Below are 26,022 nucleotides of genomic sequence, written 5' to 3'. Positions count from 1 at the left end.
TTTCCTAAGTTGCCAATTCTTTCTCTATCTCCTCCTCTAATTATACCCGCCTATCGTAATCTAGTACGTCAGTTTTCTGACCAATCATGACCCTTTTTAAGGGATGCCCTCCAATTCGGTCCTTGGATTGTAAACATCCAGATCTTTTCCGGCTCTCTCTCTATATATAGGGCCGATGACCTTCGATGTTAGGCCCCTTAAAACAGAAAGCATCATCATCATCATCATCATCATCATCATCATCATCATCATCTCTCTATATATAAGCTAAGGCATTTTCTCTTTCAGTGTCGTGCATTACTTTGTGATCTGTGTGTGCGTATCGACTGAGGAGGAAGAGGGTGCTCTCCCAGGACATCTTGGAGGCGGAGGTTACGGCCTGAAGGAAGTTTCAATTAATAAGGTATGGCGGACAAAATTTACCTACGTGCGTGTGAAGATTTTAGCAGCTTTCTTTGAATGTAACTGTTAGGGCTTTCCTTTTCTCACAATAACTTAGGTTGGTCTTCGGAATTTAATAATTATCCCTTTATCGGAAGTTGGATGAAAGTAAGGGAGCACATGCTTTTTAACCACGTAATTCTCCCAGTTATGTTAAATTGAATGACTAAGATTTTGTTAAGTCTAAAAATTGAATTAACGTGTTGCGGCCTTATAACTTTCTCCCACTTAGTCACACCGTGGCATGGGATTAGCCTCTGCTTCACTAAGCCATCAGAACACTTAGGATTGGAAGATTTTCCCCTTTTCTTGGAGTGCTTAATTTCCGCCTCCTTCCAAATTAGTTGTCGGTCAATTGTAAAGATTACTTTTTATTTAATTCGGTTCTATGTGGCCGAGTAGTATAGGCCATTGGCCTGTGTATACAGAGTGTTAGGAGTAAACGTGCATATGTTTCTTTTAGCAATCGAGAATGATGTGTCGAACACATATATATAGAAATGTTTAGTAATTGTGGGAAGTTATTTCCGAGAGCAAAGGGAAATGATGTTTTTAGAGTAGTTACTCTTAGATGTTAAAATATAGCTTTGCTTTGTTTATGTATATGGACAGCCTGTCCACGATAACAGCTGAAGGCCTGGTACTACTGGTTCATGACAAATTACGCCCCATACTTACCAACTGGTTTTGTTCATGTGTTTGGGCAGCCTCTCCAAGACAACAACTGAAGGCCTGGTACTACTGGTTCATGAGAAGTTACGCTCCATACTTATCAACTGGTTTTGTTCATGTGTTTGGGCAGCCTGTCCAAGATAACAGCTGAAGGCCTGGTACTACTGGTTCATGACAAGTTACGCTCCATACTCACCATACTGGTTTTTTTCATGTGTTTGGGCAGTCTGTGCAAGATAACAGGTGAAGGCTAGTGCTACTAGTTCATGACAAGTTACTCACCATTCTTGTCAAACCGGTTTCGTTTATTTACGGGCAGCCTGCGCAGGATGACTTGTTAGCATTTTGTTTCCGTTTCGAGATCTTCAGATAATTATTCGAGCGTAGATTTAGCATAGGCACTTCAGGACATGAAGTATGCTACTATCCCTGTTTTGCATGGTACAAAAGGAGAATGATCAAGGCAAAACCATGCTGGCCTACGTAAACAATGTTCCTTGCGTCAAGCAAATAACGCATGGGGTAGGATATCCAAATGAGTAGTACTGAAAGTGAATCGTTAAAGCACATCGAACGTTTTGTTTCAAACGGATAATGTACATGTTATTAATCTACATAAATTAACGTACCTAGCTAGTCTTTCCAAACAAAATGAACACGTTTAATGGTAAAATAAAACATTACAACTTATTGCTGCGTTTGCAGTGCTTGTTAACCGTATCAAAACAAAAGTTTACTGGCTGAGTGACTCAGACGGTTCTTACTTGGTAGCCTTAATCCGGGCTCAGTCTGGTGGTGTTTTAGTCTGCTCAAATATGTCAGATTCCTATCAGTAGATTTACTGGCACGTTACAGAATACATGTGGGACAAAATTCCGGCACCTCGCAGTGTCCGAGAACCGATACATTATTATTATTATTATTATTATTATTATTATTATTATTATTATTATTATTATTATTATTATTATTTCATTGCCTCAGAGAAGTGCGACAGACTTCAGCAGCCGGCACAATTCCTATCCTTTTATTATTATTATTATTATTATTATTATTATTATTATTATTATTATTATTATTTCATTGTCCCAGAGAAGTGCGACAGACTTCAGCAGCCGGCACAATTCCTATCCTATTGTTATTATTATTATTGTTATTTTTATTATTATTATTATTATTATTATTATTATTATTATTATTATTATTATTATTATTATTATTATTATTATTATTATTATTATTATTATTCATTCACTCAACTTCGCTAATCGGCCAACTAGGGACCACGATAAGCCTCACTTTACATTCTGGCATTTGTTCATCTTTCGCTTGATCCACATCGTCTTCATTAGCTCACTGTGTTTAGCACGACGTTCTTCTGTCCATTTAGCACCAGTTGCCCGTTTTTCGTCCCGGAAAGTCCCAAAAGTCTTGATGGCTGCTCTGAAAAGATTTCGGTCTTGTGCATCTTGTGCTTGTAGGCCCAGTTCTTTAAGATCTTTCTTGACATTAACGTACCACGGCATTGCCGTTTTTGGTTTTGCGTCAAATATGCTGAAGATACGTTTCGTCCATCGAGAGTCGATCATCCGTCGTATATGACCGTAGAAGCGAACTCTGCCTTTACGCATTGTGTCCGTGATCTTCTCTATCTTAGAGTATACTTCTTGCCTGGATTTTCTAATGTAGATGCCATTTTTGTAGTTTGGGCCAAGTATGGTGTGTAGGATCTTTCTTTCTTTCCTCTCTAAATCCGCAAGCAAACATTTCTCGGACAGGATAAAACATTCAGATGCATACAGTGATACTGGTTTGATGACAGTGTTGTAGTGACGAATTTTTGTCTTCAGGGAAAAGCACTTTTTGTTGTAAATGTTGTGGGTGGTTTGGAAAGTGACTTCCATTTTCTTGATTCTTGCTGCTATGGCCTCTTTGTCAAGTCCATTTTGCTGAATCCATTCCCCAAGGTATTTAAATTTACTAACACGGTTTATCGTTCCATATTTGGTGTTTAGTTGTGCCGTATCATCTTTGATATTTGACATTACTTCTGTCTTTTGAAAGGAAATTTGTAAACCTGTTTGTTCTGCTACTTCCCTCAACACATTGATATTATTATTACTGTAAAATCAATGTTAACCGTCACACTCAAACTTTGCAGCTCTAATTCGTCAGAATACTCGGTAAAGAAAATAGTGAACTGTTAAAAGCACCGAATTAATCATAACTCTGAGTATGACTCCAAAATTACTGGAACATATACTTGAACTTTGAAAGATGCCGTTCTGTTCCTTCATAGGATATGCTCGAAATGTCGTCCGTTAATTGTTGTTCTTGCAACAACCAAGGAACTGGCACAACACAATTCCACCGGAATAACGTTCTGACGTCAGTAGTATGGAACATTTTTCACACGTCCTGGCTGCTTGCAGATCCATATCTTCGCCTGGTGGCAAGAATTAGAAATAATAATATTTGTGGCATAATTCACGAGAGCACTGCTCAGTTAGTACATCTACGAAATTTCAGACTCCTTACAATCATTACAGCCCGTGCTGAAAACATCAGTTTATTGTGGACACTCGGTACTTTAGTGTGAAAATGAATTACTCACCTCAAACGTTAATGTGGGTATTAGAGAAATGTTTTTGAAAACATTTTCTTTGAAGTATGGCACTGTATGTTCGGTCCCACGGTGTTGGTGGCAACGCATCCGCCTGTCATCCGGCGGCCCCGGGTTCGAATCCCGGCTGGGGCAGGGGTTTTTAATTGTAAAAGATTAATATCCCTGGCCTGGGGACTGGATGTTTGTTTCGTCCTTAACGTTCCTTTCTTCACATTCAATACTCTACATTTCCTCCAGTCCAACTGCACACAGGTTCATTTCACATGGTGCATGTAGGGGCAAAAGATCTCTATAGGTCGACGCCCCGAACAAATAGCATTTAAAAAAGGCACTTTATGGAAGTAAAACATAGGCAGCACAGAGTTGTAGAGAAACAAGGTTATCTTTAGAAAAATGATAACACCTGTCCAAGTTTCCGAGTAAGTAACTTGCCGTTCCAGTATCTGTTTCGATTGAAAGTACGTTCCGCTAACTCTGGAATATTTACTTCAGTGGCTGCACAATCGAAACGCCATCGGGGAAAAGTTCACGGATTATGTTGCGAGAAGAAGATAATTCTATCCTGAGTCTAGAAACTTAAACTCACCTTTTCTTAACAGAATCCTCTCAACCGCTGTTATGGGTGATTCGAACATCAGACTGACAAATGCTGCAGCTATAACGCTCAGAAAAAGGCCACTGATGGCCTTTCGAATCTGGAAAACAAAATAATATGCACACATTACTGTAAGTTGAACAGCTGGTACAGGAATCCAGCCTTTAGAGAAATCTTTAATATTAGGAATATTAGGAATGCACTCCATATAAATATGAACATTTCCAAGGTACGCAGAATTGAGTCGTTTCTGTTCAAAAGTTGCTATTTTCAACTGGAGAAAGTTGTGGAAAAAGCGCAAGAAACGTAAAATAAAGGCACAATGGAACTTACCCATCCTCGGGTTTGGTAAAACTTTCTGGTCTGGATTGCTGATGGCAATCGATAATATTCAACTACTGTAATGCAAACTGAGGAAATACTGATTTATTTCTTGAAAATGGAAATAGCACCCTGAAACAGACACTCCTCAATTGCAGTTTAATATTCTGTTTTTCTTACGTCGCAAAGACACAGATAGGTCTTATGGTTACGATAGCTTAGGAAGGGGCTAGGAGTGGGAAGGAAGCGGCCGTGACCGTAATTAAGGTACAGTCTCCCAGAATTCGCCTGGTGTGAAAGTGGGAAACCACGGAAAGCCACCTGCAGGGCTGCCGACAGTGACGTTCGATCCTACTATATCCCGAATACTGGATACTGGCCGCACTTAAGTGACCTCAGCCATCGAGCTCGATAGTTTAATATTCACGAAATTGATCTGCACTTAGCGGCAACATTGCCCGTTGTATACGGAATCGAATTATGGGTACTACAAGGGTGAAGTGAATACAGTAATACTCCTTTGTGTGGAGGAGTTAGAGTAACACCCACAGTATTCCCACGCCTGTCGTAGAGGCGACTAATAGTGGCCCCAGGTGCTCTTAACTTGGGACCGTGGGTCGGCGAACACTGGTCACTTACTTGTGCCAGGCTCCTCTCTTTCATCTATCCTATCCAACCTCCCTTGGTCAACACTTGTTCTTTTCCGACCCCGATGCTATTAGGTTCCGAGGGCTAGGGAGTCTATCATTTCCACGCCTGTTAACCCCTCTAGGTGGGGATGGTAAGAGGCGACGAAAAGTGCCCCCAGGAGCTCTTAAGTTGGAAGCGTGCGTTGGTGACCACGGGGCCCTTAGCTGAGTCCTGAGAATACTTCCAATTACTTGTGACAGACTCCTCATTTTAAGTATCCTTTCTGATCACCCCTCGTCAACTCTTGTTCTTTTGCCCCCCTGAAGGTATTAGGTTTGTGAATCCTATGGGGTCTTTGTGGCCCTTTCCTTTGTTTTCCATCTGATTAGTGTTAATAGAGGATGATTGCCTCATTGTACTTCATCTAAAGACAATCATCATCACCAGTACTACTGTAAACAGTAAACTCGCTTCCGAACAGAATGTTGTATTCATCATATAACTGCAAAGGTTGGTAAAGATATCAAGAGGACTGATGCAGGGTGTGTGTGTTCTGAGGTGAAACATTCCCCATTGTCTATGACCGATCACCACAAGCCATTTCCTTCGATTTCACCACGTTCATTAAAAATCGATTTCATCCCCATATTCAAAGTCAGCATTTTTATTGTAGCTTCCTCTATGGATCAGTGGTATAGTGCCAGATCCCGACATATCGAGTTCAAATCCGGAAGATGTACTTGGAATTTCGAAGAGTGGAGTGAAATCAATTCAGGACTCCATGTGATACAAAGTCGACTTTTCAAAGATCTCTGATGACACTGCTTGTGTTTACCCAGCAAAAGTAATTCAAACTCATCCACAGGTTGTCCAAATAGTTGTGGCCTCTCTGCTGTCTGGAATAGTAAAATAGAACGTTGTGACTGACACACAAGCAGCCAAATTAGCGTAGCTGCGACCGAATTATTATTATTATTATTATTATTATTATTATTATTATTATTATTATTATTATTATTATTATTATTATTATTATCGTTGTTTTTGTACCGAAGGTACACCCGCTCCGTACATTTGAACTGATCGCCATCTGTGATGTGAACTTTGAACTGTGTATTGGAAGAAGTTTTGAACTTTAATATTCAGATGTCTCTAGTACGGATGTTCCCCCTCTGGTGGGAGGACGGAAAATTCATTTTCAAAGGAATTTTGGTATTTCTAGGTTTTCAAAACTGTAGTGTTTTTAGTTTATTTTGTGTTCTAAAGTTACTAGCAATTATCATTCTTCCTCCTTCATGAAATTAATAGCCGATCATAAAATGTTAATATTTATTCGGTCTGCCAATCAAAATTGAGGGCGTGTACAGGCCATCGACCTAGAGAGTTCTGGAACCTTCTCCTACGCAATAAAAGCTGGGATATTTTGGGCCATGTTATCCTATTCTTCGTTCCAGTCTAGAGGTCTTGAATGCGTGCGTAGTGGAGGAAGGGATAAGCCTTGCCCACCGTCGGAAGGCCCACCAGCTCAATGTAATGGCAGACATCTTTTAAATATGTGATAGCCCCAGATAGCTGACTTGACGTGATGTACAGACAAGTACAACACGGTTCAACCCGGAAATTAAATTGAATAACTCTTCACACCGTGGAAGCTTCACTTCTAAGAAATGATTGAATTATCTGAAGAACACTAAAGTTGTGACTTGCCGTATTTTTATCTGACAGGAGATTGAGGAGAGTGAGGCTGGTGGACCCACTTTACGAACAAGCTACAAATTGCCAAAGCTGGGAAACCCTTCGCGGAAGGGAACGTAACCAAGAAGTGCCTAATGGACGCGGCGGCATGTATTTGTCCTATGGAGCTAGTTGAGATATTTCACAAAATCTCTCTTTCTCCTCAAACTGTGGCTCGCAGAATAGACAATATGGCCGTTGATATGGAACAGCAATTAATGGAGAAGGCAGCAAATTTTGTATCCTTTTCCATCGCCCTCGACGAATCAACCGACATTGCGGACACTGCTCAGCTCGTTGTTTTCATTCGAGGGGTGGATGACGATATTCGGCTCACCGAGGATTTCCTAGACTAGGTAGCTCTCAAAGACACCACAGCCGGTTTCAATATTTTCAAAGCAGTGGGGGGGTGTTTTTGAGTCAATGGGATTAAAATGGGAGCGGTTGACGAGTGTAACGACGGATGGAGCTCCTGCATTACGTAGTCTACGCACGGGGTTCCTCAGCCCTATAAAATTAAAAATGACTAAGAGCGGTAGTACCCTAATGGCGGCGATCCAGTGCTTGATACACCAGGAGGCAATCTGTGCAAAAGTCGACAAGCTTAAAGACGTAATCGGAACAGCTGTGCGAGTGGAAAATTTTCTTCGAACCCATGGACTCACCCACCGTCAATTCAAAGGGTACCGGGCGAGTTGGCCGTGCAGTTAGGGGCGCGCAGCTGTGAGTTCGCAATCGGGAGATAGTGGGTTCGAACCCCACTGTTGACAGCCCTGAAGATGGTTTTCCGTGGTTTCCCATTTTCACACCAGGCAAATGCTGGGGCTGTAGCTTAATTAAGGCCATGGCCGCTTCCTTCCCACTCCTAGCCCTTTCCTGTCCCATCGTCGCCATAAGACCTATCTGTGTCGGTGCAACGTAAAGCAACTAGCAAAAAAAAGCTTCCTTCCCAGTCCTATCCCTGTCCTGTCCCATCGTCGCCATAAGACATATCTGTGTCGGTGCGACATAAAGGCAATACATAAAAAAACTTCGCTTCAGGGTGAAAAGCACAATATCTGCGATTTGGTGGAAGAAATTCAAGCGTTCAAAAGAAAATTGATTTTGTGGGAAAACCAGTTGCGTGCAAGGAACACAGGACATTTTCCATTGCTTGAAACAGTGAAATAAGGTGTCGACTTTGATAAGTACTTGTCGTTAATTCGCCAATTACAAGAAGAGTTTGAAAAGAGATTTTCAGAATTATCAGAACTCCAAGCGGTGTTAGATGTATTTGTTCGAACATTTTCTCTTAGTACAGACAGTGCTCCACAGCTATTTCAATTAGAGTTGTTTGAACTGCTGTGCTATGTTCGTCTTAAAGACCGCATTCTAATGTCACGAAGTTCGGAAGAATTTTACAGCGGTTTTCCGCAAGAAGAATACCTCCTTTTATATAAAGATGCGTGTAAAGTTATGTCAATGTTCGGCTCAACGTACATTTGTGAGCGTTTCTTTTCGGTTCTTAAGCTTACCAAAAGTAAACATCGTGCAACGATGAGCGATAAAACTCGCGTAATTGTTTGAGAATATCGGTAAAATATTGGTAAAATGTTGCTGAATTTTCCTCTCAGATATGCTCAAATTTCAGTTTTGAATAATTCGCATTACTGTATTCTTTACTTAACACTTGATTTCGTTTCCTGCATATTCCATACATCGGAGTACCTTTCGATTTGTAAATGCAGTATATTTGTTATGGCAAAACAACCTATCTACAAACCCACAAAAGCCGTCGGCAGCACGACTGTACGTACGTATCTGGCCAACGCGGTCCGAACATCGTCCGTCTCAGGTCTCCTTGCTGCCGCAGTGTAGTGGTGGTAGGGGAAGGAGCGCTCGTCTGACTGCCCGGTGCTCCCCGAGCGCGGGCGCGCTCTCGGAGCGCAGTAGCTGGATGACCCTGTCCTAGACTGTAATTGAGTGGAGCAAAAGTGCTCTTTTGATATACTGTAATTTTGAGCTACAAAACTCATCTCTTCAAAATCTTTACGCCAACCATGTTCTCTAGAGCACCTGATATTTTAGGATTTTAAATCATTATTGTTACAAGATCTTACGAGCTCAACTTTATCCTCTTCAACTGTTATTTGTTCATCAAGTTTAAGTCAGATAAAAAACAAAAGGAAAGAAGTAAAACTTCAAATTTAGAGTTTTCAATTGTGCTTCAATCTTTTTCTGTCCACCCATTCACTCCGGAACCCTCTTACACCTCTGCAACCTACGGTATCTCCGTAAAAAAACTGTTATTATTATTATTATTATTATTATTATTATTATTATTATTATTATTATTATTATTATTATTATTACTATTATGATGGCATATAAAATAAAGAGCAAAGACGTGCGTAATAACCTTTATTGGTTTCAGAAAGACATATAATTCCATTGAGAGAGAATCATTTTCATCAGTGCTGGAGTAAATTAGTTTGGATAAGAAAATAACTAATATCATTAGAGCAACTATCAGAAATGCGTTTCCGAAAGTTAAATTCATGGGTTAACTATCAGATTCCTTTCGAAATAAGACCGGGAGTACGACAGAGAAATGGGCTCTCACCGGTGTTCATAAACTGTGCGCTTGTGAAAGTAGTTACAGAATGGAACAACAATATAAAGAGTGGAATTAAACTGGGTTGCAAAAAGAAGAAACTTGTATTTATTTTGTACCGGGCGAGTTGGGCGTTTGGTAAGGGGCGCGCAGCTGTGAGCTTGCATCCGGGAGATAGAGGGTTCGAACCCCACTGTCGGCAGTCCTGAAGATGGTTTTCCGTGGTTTCCCATCTTCACATCAGGCAAATTCTTGGGCTGTACATTAATTAAGGCTAAAGCCACTTCCTTCCCATTAGTAGCTCTTTCCTATCCTATCGTCGCCATAAGACCTGTCTGTGTCGGTGCGACGTAAAGAAAATAGCAAAAAATAGCTTTTGCAGATGATATGGCCTTGTTTGCTAAAGCAAAGGAGGAAGCGAGTGAACAAGTTGTTCAACGAGAGATACAAACATCTAAAATAAACCTTCACATCTCCTTCGAAAAATCCAAACTATTGACAAACAACAAACACCCACATAAATAGGCTACCTCGAAGTCCAAGAACAAAAGAATGACCTAGTGAAATAATTTCTAATATATCGGAGAATGGGTTAGTTGGAAAGCCGTGAAGTTCAAAGTAATGGAATCTGGAAAATTAGTAAACTCGTGTCCTCATCGTGAGGTGGTGGATCTCTTTTCAGACACACTCCCAATGGAGGTGAGCTGCATATACCATTCCAACCACATATCAGCCCTCCTGCCATTCTTAAATTTCTTGCAGTACCGGGAATCGAACCCGGGCCCCCGAGGACGGGGGCTAAAACACTAGCCGTTACGCTACGGAGGCGGAATTCTGGAAAATGTAAAGTTGAACTGGTCTTCCAACTAACAAAAGATACAACAAATATCCCTTTCATTGGGATCCGAAAATAAACATTATAACACAGTGATTACACCAGAATCATTATACTCAGCAGAAACACGAAATATGAATTGCAAAGCCAAGATGGAGAAACTGCAGCCAAAAGAAAGGAAAATTTTAAGAAAGATCAAGGGACCAAAATTTCAGGATTAAGATAATTTAAGTCCGCCTCTGTGGTGTAGTGGTTAGCGTGATTAGTTGCCACCCCCGGAGGGCCGGGTTCGATTCCCGGCTCTGCCACGAAAATTTGAAAAGTGGTACGAGGGCTAGAACGGAGTCCACTCAGCCTCGGGAGGTCCACTGAGTAGAGGTGGGTTCGATTCCCACCTCAGCCATCATCGATGTGGTTTTCCGTGGTTTCCCACTTCTCGTCCAGGCGAATGCCGGGATGGTGCCTAACTTAAGGCCACGGCCGCTTCCTTCCCTCTTCCTTGCCTATCCCTTCTAATCTTCCCATCCCTCCACAAGACCCCTGTTCAGCATAGCAGGTGAGACCGCCTGGGCGAGGTACTGGTCATACTCCCCAGTTGTATCCCCCGACCAAGAGTCTGAAGCTCCAGGACACTGCCCTTGAGGTGGTAGAGGTGGGATCCCTCTCTAAGTCCGAGGGAAAAGCCGAACCTGGAGGGTAAACAGATGATGATGATGAAGATAATTTAAATTTTCAGGATTTAAATAATTAAACACTCTAAAAGAAAATATAAAATATCTCAGACCCTATGCGAAAAAGGATACATTTTTATAGTCATCTCTGCAGAATGAACTCGAATAGATTAACCATACACATCTTTGACTTCTTCCGAAAACATAAAACTAAAAAAATGGTTTAACGATGCTGAAAAAGACCTAGTAGAATTAAAAATTACAAAAAATCACCATTCGATCGAACAGCTAAAACTAATAACTAAAGACGAAAATATAAGGTTGCAAGACAAATTTACATTAAAAGCGAAGACTATTATCTGGAAAGACGAGAGGAAACGAAGATCAGAAAGAATGAAGAAAGACTGCGCACTAAGAAAACACAACACACAGAGAAATGAAACGAAAAAAGTAGTAGTAGTAGTAGTAGTAGTAGTAGTAGTAGTAGTAGTAGTAGTTGTATGCCATCAAAGTAATTCCTATAAACCTATCGTCAGCATAGACTTAAATCCGGAGAAATGTTAATGTTCTTGGGAGTTCCTGAAATTGAAATTTTTAGATATTAATTACCAACAATAATAATAATTCTATTTGCTTTACGTCCCACTAACTACTTTTTCAGTCTTCAGAGACGCCGAGGTGCCGGAATTTAGTCCCGCAGGATTTCTTTTACGTGCCAGTAAATCTATCGACACGAGGCTGACCGCCTCAACCGTCTGAGCCACTCAGCCCGGCGATATAAAACACTAATTCGTGAGGTTCGGGTATCCCAGCAAGCAATAGTAGACACGTCTTCTCTAAATTTAGAATTTAAAGAAGAAAATCAGTGCGTTTCTTGGGCTATGAAGACAAAGGAATAAGGTTAACCATTCCGTGTGAGATTAGGAAAATTAGTTACTGTACACTTCAATGACAATATGAAATTTAAATTTTGTACAAAACATAACACTGGAAAGGAAATTATTGGAGGTAATTAGACACTGATATAATAAAAATTTATACATTGGAGCCGAACGAGTTGTCTGTGCAGTTGTGAGCTTGCATTCGGAGATAGTGGGTTCGAACACCTGAAGATGGTTTCCCGTGGTTTACCAGTTCTACTCCAGACAAATGTCTGAACTGTACCTGTATTAAGGCCGCTTCAGTCACACTACTAGCTCTTTGCTATCCCATCGTCGCCTAAATTGGATGTTTGCAGAACTATAACATACGAACTGGTCGGTGTGGATCATAGTATGCGGTATATAGAAACAAATATGTTACAAGATTGCGAATGACTACAGAAAGAACTAAACAATGTTGTGAGATGTACAACAGGCAATAATATGATGGGGAACGGATGGAAAGTTAGTTTGTAAGTTTCACCAAGGGGGAAAATTTTCTTCGTTTTAATTCTTGTGTGTATGGGCTGAACCGAAGGTACTTCAGGGAGATCACGGTGAGTACCTGAGTGTTAATATCACTGTTTCTCTGTTTTGTAAAGCGTTTAATTAACATTTTTTCTAGTCACCTCAGTAGCTTGGGATTAGCCTCTGCATCATCGGGCCAAGAGTCCAGTTAGGGTTTTATATTTAATTTTCTAGCAGTGCAAGTGTACGCGTCCATTCATTTTGTGTTCGGGCCAGGAATCTAACCCGTTTTTCTTTTCCACGAAGGCCCAGTAGTTTGGGTACTAGTTACCCCTGTGTACTAATTTGTAGAATTGCATTTTGGGCCTAGAGAGGCCAGAAATTTGTAAGATGCTTGTAAGAAATTCGGAGCGCAGTCTCCTTGGTTAAGATATTCATTGGGATAATGATGTTAACGAGGTTGTGCTTCAATGTTACAGATCTCTTCATAGATTATGAGGATATTTAGGGCTTTTTAAAGATCTCATGGAGAGAGCGTATAAGTCTCTGGTAAGATCCCAATTAGTATACGGTTTCAGTGACCGGGACCCTCACCAGGACTGGTTGATTCGAGAAATAGAATAGCTCCTGAGAAAAACAGCGCGATTTTTCTGGATAATTTCCGACAAACGAGTAGAGTTAAGAAAATGTTTCAAATTTCTGGCTCGGAAGACTTGGGAGTAAGAAAGCGAGCTGCTTGGCTAAGCGGTGTGTCCCAACAGATGAAGTGGAATTACGCTTGTAGACGAATGAGTTTGAGTGGAGCTCTTGAAGGTATATGAACCAATAATAGAATACTTCAAACATTCTTACAGAATTTCCAACGTTAAAATTGTTGGACTGTTAATCGGCGCCGGAGGAATAATGCAATTTTGTGTGACATGTCTGTGAAATCTGGGGGTTCCTAATAGCATCCTCGTAGATGGTTCAATATCAGTGATCAAGGGGTCACTTCAAATTGTTCGTAATCACTTTTACAACCCTAGTTTAAGTACTACTGCTCATTATTATTTTAAGCAGATTTGCTTTGATATACTTTGCCATGTTCAGCAATCCATAAATTGGGAAGTAATAAATCAAATCAAATATAAAATACGTACAGAACATAGAATGCCTTTGCTGGCAGGACCTAGTGTTTACACTGCACTATGTCTTCTGATATAGGCTAGAGCAATTTTGTTACTTTCATAGATCTGTCTCTGTCTTATCCTTGGCTTTGACAATATGAAAGTGACTGAGGTATGAGCGATGCTAGTAACGCCATTCCTTATGCAGCCAGTCCCTGCTATGAATGGTGTGAAAATGTTGCTCATAGGGTCGGTTGGTGTATGCATTTCAGTGGGCTTGGTAGATTGATATGTAATAGCAACTCTGGGTAAGTGAGGAAAGCAACGGGAAACTACCTCACTCCTCATTTCCCTAGTACGCCTCTTCAGTGATGCCTAGGCCATCTATGACAGCTGACGGCAGAGCTGTTGAGAATCCCACCAGCGGCATCGCTGACGGACTGGACATACATACATACATACAGAACATAGAAGTGCAATTCAAGAGAACAATTTCGGGGAAACATTCTTTTATAGGAGGAGGTTTTTGGGAAGCGGATTGGAACAATATATTAAGGTAAATGTTCCATAAATTTCCAATTTCTTTTAAATACTTTAAGGAAAGACTAGGTAAACAACTGATAGGGAATCTGTCATTGGAGTAACAACCCTAAATGCAGATCTTGGGTGACTGATTGTTTGATTGTATCCCATTAATCTTGATCAAATTTGAAAATTTAGGCTCTATAATCATGCTAACAGGGTATTCCATTAGTCACTGGTGCCTGTAAGCAGAAATAAAGGAAGTATTTTGAGTACAAACCAAAAGAGGGTGAGTAAATTCCTGTGGTGTCCGCGCGGAAGCATCCATTATATATAGTACTGTAAAGTGGACCAAGTAGATGCCGTAAGTGAGTCTACTCCATGGGATCCATAAGCGTAGAGATAAAAACCAGTTGATAGGGCCTGTGAATAGAAAACTACAGGTTAGTACCAATAATGCTTTGAAATACCTAGGTTTTATTGTGCGAATTCGTTTTCATTTGGCCCCCAAAACACACCTAAACTCTCTTATATTATTTGTATGATCTAGAGTTGGGTACATCTCAGTAAGATGGCACCCTGTCATCACAAAGAACATTGTTTTTATTATGACCCTTCAAAGCAATTTTCTAACATTTTAAACTTATGAATTCACTGGCAACCGCCCTGTAGTCATAATTTATTACTCCAGCAGAATTTACGAGTCAAATAAGTTGTGGTCAATCTCTTTCTATACAGAGGCTGGGCAAAATAAAATTTGCCCGGAAAATTACACTATTGGCCTGACGTGGAATTGACCCTTGTTACGCAGAGGATGCTGGAAATGGTCACCGTTAACGTCGATGCAGCGCTGTGCTTAATTTTTTGAAGTGTGAGACACGCGGAATAGCTCAGCTCTGCCTGAGGGATAGGAGCAGTGGCATTTTCAATGTTCTGCTGTAGCTATTCCACTGTGTGAGGATTATTGGAGTACACATGAGCCTGCAAATTGCCCCACAGGTAAAAATCACAGCGATGAAGGTCAGGCGAGCGAGGTGGCCAGTTGATAGCACCGATTCTGCTAGATGCTCTCTCCTCATCTCATGCACTCGTGACAAGGTTGTCAAGGCGGTGTGTTCTGTTCATGTTGCTCAGTCTTGCTTGTCGTTCATCTTCTGTGAGTTGATCCACATATGGATTGAACAGTATGAAGTCATACTGGTTAGCATCAGCAGTTGGGTGAAAGAATCGTGTTACGATGCGGTCAATCAGCAGAATCAGTGCTATCAACTGGCCACCTCGATCGCCTGACCTTTATCGCTGTGATTTCGAAGTACTGATGGGGATTTTCTGATTCATAATGGTACGTGTTCTGTGAGTACGCATACCCTGACAGACTGAACGAGGTTTCATCTGCAGAAACGAAAAACTAAGGTTTCAAATGTCCTGACTGCACTTCAGTCAGAAACCACCGGCAGAACTGAGCAACGCACGTGCAGACATGTGGCAGCAGCCGTTTGGTGCATGGGAATCATGGTTTCCAGCATTTTCTGTGTTGGGCAGTTCTGTTCATCAACAAGGGTAAATTCCGAGTCAGTCCTATAAATATATTTTCGACCCCCTTGGTCCACGATGTTACAGATTCTGCCTTGGTCCTGCGAGAGTTAACGTTAAAAATCGTACTTGTCAATAATATTGCTTTCAATACATCCTGTTTTAGTATTTTTCCTTAAATTGAAGCGTTATGAATCAGAAAATCCCCATCAGTACTTCGAAAACCCGTTGCACAATCTCAAGATTGGTGTATGGTGCGCAATGTTTGGTGTCCGTATCGTAACTCGTTTCTTTCACCGAACTGTTCATGCTAACAGGTATATGGAGACATTGTTCAATCCATATGTGGATCAGCTCACAGAAGATGAATGACTGTATGGATATTTTCAGCAAGACTGAGCAACATCAACATCACACACCGCCTTGACAATGTTGTCACGAGTACATGAGATGAGGAGAGTACAATCAGCAGTATCAGTACAATTAACAGGCCACCTCAATCGCCTGACCTTTATCGCTGTGATTTTTACGTGTGGGGTAATTTGAAGGATCAGGTGTATTCCAATAATCGTCACGCAGTGGAAGAACTACAGCAGAACATTGAAAATGCTACTGCTCATATCCCTCAGGCCAAGCTGAGCTGTTATGCGTGTGTCACACTTCAATAAATCGAGCACGGCTCTTTCCCGAGCGGCTCTGAACTTTGAAGTGTGGTTTGGCGACCACGGGGCCCTCAGCTGAGTCCTGGCATTGCTTACACTTGCTTGCGCCAGGCTCCTCACTTCCATCTATCCTACCCGACCTTCCTTGGTCAACTCGGATCCGTTCAACTTTTCCCTCTGATTAGTGTTATATAGAGGATAGTTGCCTAGTTGTACTTCCTCTTAAAACAAAAATCACCACCACCACAACCGAGCACGGCTCTGCATAGACATCAACGGAGACCATTTCCAGATCTTCTGTGATGTTCGTTAACAAGGTTCATTTCCACGTCATCCCTTTTGTAAAATTTCCCGGCTGAGTTTTATTTTGCCCAGCCTGTATGTCGTATATAGAAAGAGATTGACCACAACATATTTGACTCATAAATTCTGCTTGAATAATAAATTATGATTACCGGATGCTTGCCAGTAGTTGGAATTGATGATCTAAACGGTGTAGTTTGCGAAGCATTTCGGAGAGTGACCCCAAGGATGTTGCTTAATATGAGCATCAGAACATAGCGGCGTATTCAGCTGGGCAGAGACCATGGAGAGACACATACGGCTGTTTTAAATTCTTAAGATGTCAGATGTAAATAGAAATAAATTATGGGAATATGTGCTTTCATATCATGGCAGTTTGAGTTTATTTAATTTAATATAGGGGTATACGGAGATCGTGCGCAACCTATACGAGTTGAAGAGATGTAGAGCACAGAACAAAAATGGCCAACTGGATAGAACTGAAACAGAAGTGAACATACATGACAAATGTGTTAAAATATGTTTATTCATCTCAAAACACTGCGAGAAAAGTATGGTTGACAGAAAAAAAATCACTGTGTATACCAGGTGGCCCGCTGACTTCGTATTTTCTACTTATAAATGTCCCGCATGCACTAATGTTGCATGTGATGTCTAATAACTCATTTTGCCGGGTTATTACTGCCTGCAGGTTACTTACGTCAGAATATGAAGGGACAATTAGACAGCTGCTCGATATATGTTCCTCAGCGCTACCCATCAAATGCGTCCCATTGCGTTAGTAAGCGCCGTTTTCGAGCGCTCATTACTAGGCTGGTATTTCTTAAAGAAACACTAGATAATCTGTCAACAAATCGAGAATTGCTGCTTTACTCAGCAATGGCGAATACACAGACGTAATCTGGTCGGAATGCAGCCGAAGCTCTCAGACGGTTTGCGCAGGAGTTTCCAAATAGCCGTGTGCCTTCTATACACGTATCTTTCTGAACAGAAATTCAGTTAAGAGTTGATGGTTCGTTCAAGGCACATACCGGGTACAAGCAACTTTTTGGTACAGTGGAATGTCTCTACGTCTATAAATGTATGAAAACTTTATTTTCTGCACCTTTGGCGTGTTTACAAAAGCACCCTGTTACAGAAAGAGCGTAGTTCAATAACTACTATTTGTTTCACATCTGAAATACTGTAAAACACGTTATATCGCTCCTTTGTAAACTTGCGATTAGGCATCCCATTCATCATTAGTGCAAGCTAGGCGCTTATAAATAGAAAGTACGGGACTGGAGGGCCACCTTATACGGAAATTTCCACACGAACTGCAGATATCCGTCCCTGTTGTTCGAATTTGATGTACGGTAGTCGGCTTCTTATTTATCTTTTTTGAATGAGGTCATGGATTGCATTGAACCCACGTATTACACATATTCGAATTTTTTTACATCGTATTAGGTCGTATTCAGTACATATAGTCAATACTGAAGAAATGTTAATTACTGAACATAAATTGCCAAACGTTCACCAGTGATATCCGAACCAACAACCTCCCGGTATGTACTGAGCACGACGTAATGCGTTAAAAGTTTATTTCGAGTACTTTTTGGCTGTGAAAATTCAATATTCATTTATTGCAAATATCTTATGAAAAGGCGGGATATATGAATATAAATGCCCCAGATCCATCCTGTACAAAGAAGACCAAGTATGCTGACATCAAAAAGACTGAAATAAATTCAAGTACCCAGGTGTGATTATGACTCCAAATGTCAATGAAAACGCAGCAATTGAAGAAGGGGCGGAAAATATTTAGACGGCATTCAGACTATGTCAGAACAGTTACACATCGAAATCGCTCTATTATCATGCAAAATTCGGGCATTACGGTACTGTGTACGAGATGAACAGTGGTCGCTCGTTATGCCAAGGTCCTCTAGGGCTGTAGTGCCATGGGGTTAGTTTTAGTACTGTAGGTAAAACTAAATACGTATATGCAGCGTAGCATGTAAGGTATTCTGAACTTGGAAAATAAAGAAATGATGCTCCTTAGAAATATTCTTGGACAGGGGAAACCAACAGATGGGTTTATTTTCCGCTTAATATCAAACCAAGACAATACCAAAAATATCTCTACCATAATGTAGGAAAGGACATTGGATTTCTATGGATATGTTAAAGGGATGGGGTGGAACTAGAAAGGCTCGCCAACAGAATTATCACTTTCCAGAACAGGAAAATGCATGTCCCATGGCTGAAAGAAGTACCTAACAATAACTTGAAATTAACAGAAAAGGCCTGATCGAGAAGCAGGAGGCCAAAGGAAGGGAGATTTTGAGAAAGATCATAGGCCCCGTCAAAGACAATGGGGAGAACAGAAGATGGCATGACGACGAACTGTACACCCACATAGAGAAGATTACCGATACCATCCGGGAAAGAAGAATTACCTTTTATGGACATGTGACACGAATGCACCGAACAAGACCGACCAACCGCTCATTACCTTCTTTCAGCAGGAGGAAACCAAAGGGGCTTGATTCACTGAGGTGGATAGAGACCTTGAAGAAGTGGGAATCACAGATAATGGCATCTAGGAGCGTGTTCCAATTAAGAAGGAACTTCAAGAGTTCCAGTCTTTTCGAGATAAGCCAAAACTTAAAACAGGAAAGGCATAGAAACAGGGGAGGAAAGAGCGAGCGACACCGAGAACGCATGCGGAAGTACTGGGCAGATATCAAACCCAGAAGTAGCCAGTTGAAATGCTGTGTTCGAAAGTTGACCGATAGGACATGAATGAGTGAATAATAATAATAATAAGTTAAAGAAATTCAATTCTTGAATAAGGCATTCATCATCCAATAAAATACTCATGGCGTACTCCAAAAATAATTTTCCATGTCTTCGAAATACTCCATTAATTTCGTACCTCCATATCCAGTCTCACAGCCGAAGATGATAAGAAAGATGACGGAGGCCCAGAGCAGATGAAGCGTGCTGTAGTAGAACGAATCCATGAAGCGGCTGTACTCACGCTCCAGTTGGGAGAAGGGATGGAGGGACATAACACAAGCAACTCCTGCCAAGAAGACATACGTCCACATAGCGATGACCTGTTTCTGAAACAGAAGGGCTACAGTAGTGAGTTTATTTTATTAAAAAATACTGTTTTGCAGGTTTTAATTTATGAAAATAATCTACGGTTTCTTATACAATGAATGAATTAACATTTTCAGCAGTACATGCAAATTTTGAATCTTTTACAATAAGGACTACTAACGTAAATTGACGTACAACTTTGAGATTACTGCCGAGTGTGCTGACATGTTCTGTTGGCTGCAGATAGGAACTTCAAGTTTGAGTAAACGAGGGATGCAGTGGTGCAGATACGCATCGCAGCAAAGCCTGAAACTTATCTAGAAAGGGGGACCGCAGTCTGAAGCCCATTTCCCTTTTATTTTAATGACGTTTCTTTTATTGTTTCTTTATAGCAGGTCAATGTTTTAAGCCTTCCACATTATTGCACAGGCCCATAGTGAAGAAATTTGGTATGTAATCAGTACTGCCAATTGTATTTTTACCTACATTGCTTCATAAGCCTCTGGAATGTGTGATACTAATTATTTCTTCAAACTTACAAGCTTGAGAGGACCTTTTATTTTTTCGTCAACGGAAAGTTAAAAACATCTTCGTTAATGTTTTTATATCATTATTACAAGTATTATTATTTGACAGGTTCTCTAGAAAATTATGAAGATGTTTAATAACTAATTGATAGTGCTAGTAAAATGTAAATATATATATATTATATATACATAATATATAATATATAAAATATAAAAAAATTTACAGCTTACAAAATCCACTGAGTTAAGCTAACAAAACACACCTTCATTAATGTTTTTCTATAGCTGTGGTGTGCAGTTTTCTTGCCCTTATGATTCTGCATTTTTTCAAATAAACAGAGGTATTGAGACATACAAATACCAACAACTAATTTAATATAATTATTTTACTATTTTAATTGGTCGAAAGGTCATCTAAACAACCCGTTACACGAAATTTCGTATTTAATTTTGACATTTCCCGAGTGAGTCTGAAACCTATTTCTGTTTCCATTACAACCCTGGCATGAACATCTGTCCGAACTTCATTTGCTCAGACTTCGTTCTCACGTCGAGCACACACATGCAGTTTCTTAAACGGCACGCAGCGCTCATAGACAGCTATTATTGTTTAGTATCAGAGCATTGATACAGTACAAATGTACATAATCCTACACGTTTCAATTGTCGTATATATAAACAAGTTTTCTTTATTGCACTTCACTTCGTACCAAGAGAAAATATAGTGACGTCAAAGAAGATACAAAGAATGCACACACAGAGAAAATAAAGCCATCGTTAATCCTCCACATCCTGGTGGATCTCCAATGGTATGACCAGCTGTACCGGTCGGGTAATCTCCGTTCCATCGCTGAGTCGGAGGACGGGAGTCCTCGCCTTCCCGTCACGGCCAGGTCTCACTCCAGTGATGCGAGCTCGTTGCCATATGTGACGTGGACGCAGATCGTCTTGAAGCAGGACGACATCCTTCTTCCGGCACTTCGTCGATCTTCTGTCTGGTTGCTGCACCTCGTGGAAACTTCTTAGGGCGAGAAGGTACTCCTTCTTCCACCTCTTCCAGAAGTCGTCTTGTATTTTTGCCCTTAGTCTCGCTTCTTTTCTTAGATCAGTGTTGACGCTAGGTTCTGGACCGTTGGGTAATGATGTTAATAGTCCCCCGTTTATGAAGTGGTTTGGTGTCAGTACGTTGGGACCGTCTTGTATAATTGGTCTGCTGTTGATGGCGGCTTCTATTTCTGCTAGTATTGTTCTCAGAGTTTCCTCGTCCACTTGAGACGTGCCCAACACTTATCTCAAGCATCGTTTTGTTATGCCCACCATTCGTCCCCACCAACCTCCCCACCAAGGCGCCCGTGGAACAATAAACTTCCAGGATACACCGTTGTGGGCGAAGTGCTGTCTCGTGCGTGGGTCCGTGAAGATCCGAGAAAGTTCCGCCAGTTCTCTGCTCGCCGCTTGAAAGGCCTTCACATTGTCCGAGTAGATGGTGTGAGGTAATCCGTGTCTGCTGGAGAAGCGTCTGAACGACATGGTGAATTTTTCAGTACTCATGTCTAATGTTAATTCCAGGTGCAAAGCCCTTGTAGTGGCGCAAGTGAACAGGAGTATATACGATTTTTGTAACATGCTCCCCACCCTGACATACAGTGGACCGGCGAAGTCCACTCCTGAGAACGTGAAAAGTTTAGTGGCTTGTACGCGATCCACAGGTAGGGGCGCTTCTATTCCGTCTCCTCGGTGGTTCCTGGCGATTTTGCAAGGAAGGCAAGCGTGAATGACTTTCTTAATTGACTGGCGTGCCTTTAAGATCCAGTACTGCGAGCGTAGTTTGCACAGCACAATTCTTACTCCCAGATGCTGTAGATGAATATGCGTCTGCTTGATCAGCAGTTTTGTGAATTGATGAGATCCATCGAGGAGGAGTAGATGTTTCACTTGAGATGTCAGGTCTGCATGATCCAGGCGTCCCCCCAGTCTGATGAGATCTCTCTCCAGGAAGGGATTGCAGCCTGCAATTTTGGACTTAGGTGGGAGATTCCTTTTATCTCGTAGACATGCGTGTTCTGCACCAAAGATTCCCAGTTGTACAATGTAAATCCAACGCAGTTTCGCAGTCTCCAGCACCGTGGCAGTTAATTCACCTTCGTGTTTCTCCGTGCTTCGAACATCCTTCATAAACCGTAGAATCCAACCCATGACCCTAATCATCTTCCCATAAGAGCTGAATGGACTAGCATCTATGGGACTTTCCCATGTGCTAACTGTTAATACTTGGCCGTTCTTTCGTGCCTCTGGGAGTGGGGTGGTTTTAGACACCGAGTGTTGAGGCCAAGAGTTAGGAGCGTCGGCAAGCCATCGTGATGCGTGCCACCATCGTGAGCTCTGCAACTCTTTCGCTAACATCCCCCGTGGTAGTATATCTGCCGGATTGTCTTCACCTGGACAATGTCGCCATTGTGCAGTGTTGGAGTTCTGGTGTCTTTCCGTGACACGATTGGAGACGAATGGTTACCATCTATTTGGATCGTTGTGAATCCAACCTAGTGTCACCATAGAATCACTCCATAGCGTTGCCCTCGGGATATCATATCCTGTAGACTGACAGAAATACTTGAGAAGTCGTATACCCACTAGAGCTGAAAGGAGTTCAAGTCTAGGGAGGGTCATTCGCTTGATAGGTGACAGTCTGTTCTTGCTGCAAACCAAGTGTACCGAGACTGTATCACTCCCCACTACTCCGAGATAAAGTACGGCACCGTAAGCCCTCTCTGAAGCGTCACAGAATACATGCACTTGATAGTTCTCTGGCGTTGTAGAAGAAGATCCTATGCATCGAGGGATTTGAATGGCTGACAAGTGAATGAGTCTGGAAATCCAGATTTGCCACATTCTTGCTAGGTCTGTGGGTAGGAGATCGTCCCATGCTATCCCTCTACACCAAGTATCCTGGAACAGGATTTTTCCTGTAATCGATAATGGTGACAGGAGACCAAGCGGATCATGAAATCTTGCTGTAGCTTGTAGTACCTGTCTCTTCGTTGCCGGCTCTTCTGGTAGCGTTCCAATGATGTCTTTATGGTCGAAAAGAAGACAGTCCGTGTGCGTGTTCCAGTTAACACCTAAAACTCGTGTCTCCCTGTTCTCCTTGCGCCCTTTGGCTCTCCATATATCCTTTAACTGTGCTGGTCGCCCACTTTGACATCGGCATTTGTATCTCTCGGAGAAGCCCTGTTATCTCGTAGTACACAGCAATGATTTCATTTTCGTCTTCTATACTGGCTGTGAAATCATCCATGAAGGTCCCTTGATCTAGCAGTTTTGTAGCCAAGGGATACTTGTCACAAAATCTGGAAGCCAATTCACGTAATGTAGCTGATAAAAGGAATGGGCTGCATCTAAGTCCAAACGGCAAGCGGGCGAATCTGTATACTGCAGTGTTGTCAGTTGTCCCCGTTTTCCCCTCTCTCCATTCCAAACCATAGAAATCTCGTTAAGTCTCTGTCATTTTTATCCAGACACAACTGCAGAAAGGCTTGCGTTCCGTCCCCAATTAAAGCTAGTCGGTAGAGTCGCAAGCGGAGTAGTGTTGCTAGAATTTCCGGGAGGAGATTAGGCCCTGCCTCTAGGGCATCATTGAGTGATAGGGAACCCTTTTCGTGAGATGAAGCATCAAAAACTATTCTCCACTTCGTTGTGCCGTCTCTTTGTTTCTTTATGCCATGGTGAGGCAAATAGAAGGTGTTGGTAACCGATTCAGCCTCGGGGGCTATCTCTACATGTCCCTTCGCAAAGTAGTCGGTCATTAAAGCGTGATATACCTCTCGGAACTGTTTGTTTCCATTAAGTTTGTTTTTCAGGGAATCAAAATATTTCTCAGCGTTCTTGCGATTCGAGTGCAGTATTACTCCTTCCTCCCTTGTTAGGGAGACAACACTCCTCCCATCTTCCATTTAGAATGACTCATGAAAGCCTTTCAAAATTGCAGACTCTCTCGCAGTGAGTGCTCGTTGCTGATTTTCCTTTATCCCTAGTGTCCCTAGATCCCAAAACTTGCGTAGAGTGTCCTCGGAAGATAGTAATTCTGCATTGATACTGACGTGGTTTACGGACACGTGATTCACTGTAGTACCAGACTTATTCCCACTAAGAATCCAACCAAACCTAGAGGGAAGAATTACCATGGAAATCGAGATGCATATTGGCTGTTCGTCCTTCATTACCTGCCAGTACTGGTCTCCTCCTATCAGGACCTCAATCATCGGATCGTCTTCATCATCTTGAGGATCTGCTAATTGCAATTTGTGAAGGCGTTATAGACTCTGGATGTCACGTGGGACGGTTGGGTGTAGTGAGTACGTGTTCCTGCTCTCGAATACCGAGATTCGCACGGAATCTTTCGCCCACATTCCACTTATGCTGAAGTTGGCCAATCTGCGAGTCACCGATGTACTTAATGGTGCTTCGAATGTTGTGACTGACAGATCTCTCCTGTCAATGACTTTCAGCTTCAAATCGTCTACCAGTTCCGAGCTGATGAAGCTTGACTGACTACCGGCGTCCAGAATGCAACGTGTTCCTTTCCGAAGACCGGTTCGTCCGATTACCCAAATTCGAGCTGTGTACTTCGGCATGCTGACATCTACTTTTCCTACAGTTACTCCCACTTGTCCTTCAGAGATGGAGATGTGATGTGGTCCCTTACATTTAGTGCAGAATACTTTGTTCTCCTTGCTGCAGTTTCTCAAGGCGTGACTTCTGTTTAGGCATAAAAAGCATCGTCGAGTAAACTTCAGTTTGTCTATGCGTTGCTTGACATCTGTCATCTTTGTACAATTTTCAGCCCAATGGTCTTTCCCTTCACAAAAACGCAAAAAGGTGACGTCTTCGTCTTCTTGGACGTCTGGCCCGTCCTAGTAGTGATTTGCAAGGCAGCAGCAGTTGGGTAATATGAGTTTGAGATGACGTTGTCTCCTTTGATTTTCTGCGCCGTCATTGCGCCCTCTACTTCTTCATTGAGGAATTCCATAAGCCTTGTTATGTGCGCTTCGGAAATCTTCTCTCTCTTCGCGTAGATTATCCACCTTCTACAGATATCATCCGGAAACGCACGTAACAGTTTGGGGGCTAGCATTCTCCCGTAGTGGTCGACGTTTTCCCCTAATACCCTTAAAGCCTGAATACGTCTATTACATTCTATATATGTACGATTGAGGGCGTCGGGCGTAGCACCGCAAACTGGTATCATGGTCTCCAGGTAATCCAGATGCGCCTGGATGATGCGGTTCCTATCGCCATATCGTCCAATAAGAATCCTCATTTCCTCGTATGCGTCTGCAGTCACCGGTATGCCATCGATTGGCTCCTTAGGTTCTCCATCCAGGTATCCACGAAGGAAGACGTGTTTGTCGATAGTGTTGATGGTCGGGTTGTTGTCTACCGCTGACTGGAATTGCTCCCAAAACCGAGACCATTTTTCTACATCTCCTGCGAATGGTTCTAGTTTGATAGTGGGTAATTTTACGCAGTGCGTGATGGAAAAGTGTGATGGCTCTGATATTGCGGATAAAGGTCTGGAAGGGTCAAGATTCATGTTTCCGAACGACTCAGATAATTTGTCACGAATGACGCGTGTCGAATTAAATATCGCGCACTTCGCGACCTCGACGTATTTCTCAAACTCTATGACGTCTGCGTCATATTCGGCGTCTGATAGAAGTTCGTGAATGTCATTATCGAGGGAAATGAGTTGATCTAAGGTCTCTTGCAATCTCGT

At 41.8% G+C, this 26,022-nt stretch overlaps 1 protein-coding gene across 1 annotated transcript in view; it reads right to left on the bottom strand.

Moving 5' to 3' along the window:
- The window catches only part of LOC136866983 (nose resistant to fluoxetine protein 6), a 159,240-nt gene that overhangs the window by 2,590 nt on the left and 130,628 nt on the right, over positions 1 to 26,022 (bottom strand). The window contains exons 11-13 of the mRNA XM_068226787.1: positions 19,553 to 19,742; positions 14,415 to 14,557; positions 4,326 to 4,434 (exon numbers count right to left, since the gene is read on the bottom strand). Coding sequence (XP_068082888.1) covers positions 4,326 to 4,434; positions 14,415 to 14,557; positions 19,553 to 19,742 — 442 coding nt within the window. The remainder of the gene's footprint in view (positions 1 to 4,325; positions 4,435 to 14,414; positions 14,558 to 19,552; positions 19,743 to 26,022) is intronic.

This window comes from Anabrus simplex, chromosome 3 (assembly GCF_040414725.1).
Source record: "Anabrus simplex isolate iqAnaSimp1 chromosome 3, ASM4041472v1, whole genome shotgun sequence".
Lineage (NCBI taxonomy): Eukaryota > Metazoa > Arthropoda > Insecta > Orthoptera > Tettigoniidae > Anabrus > Anabrus simplex.
This window is presented reverse-complemented; position numbering and strand designations above follow the sequence as displayed.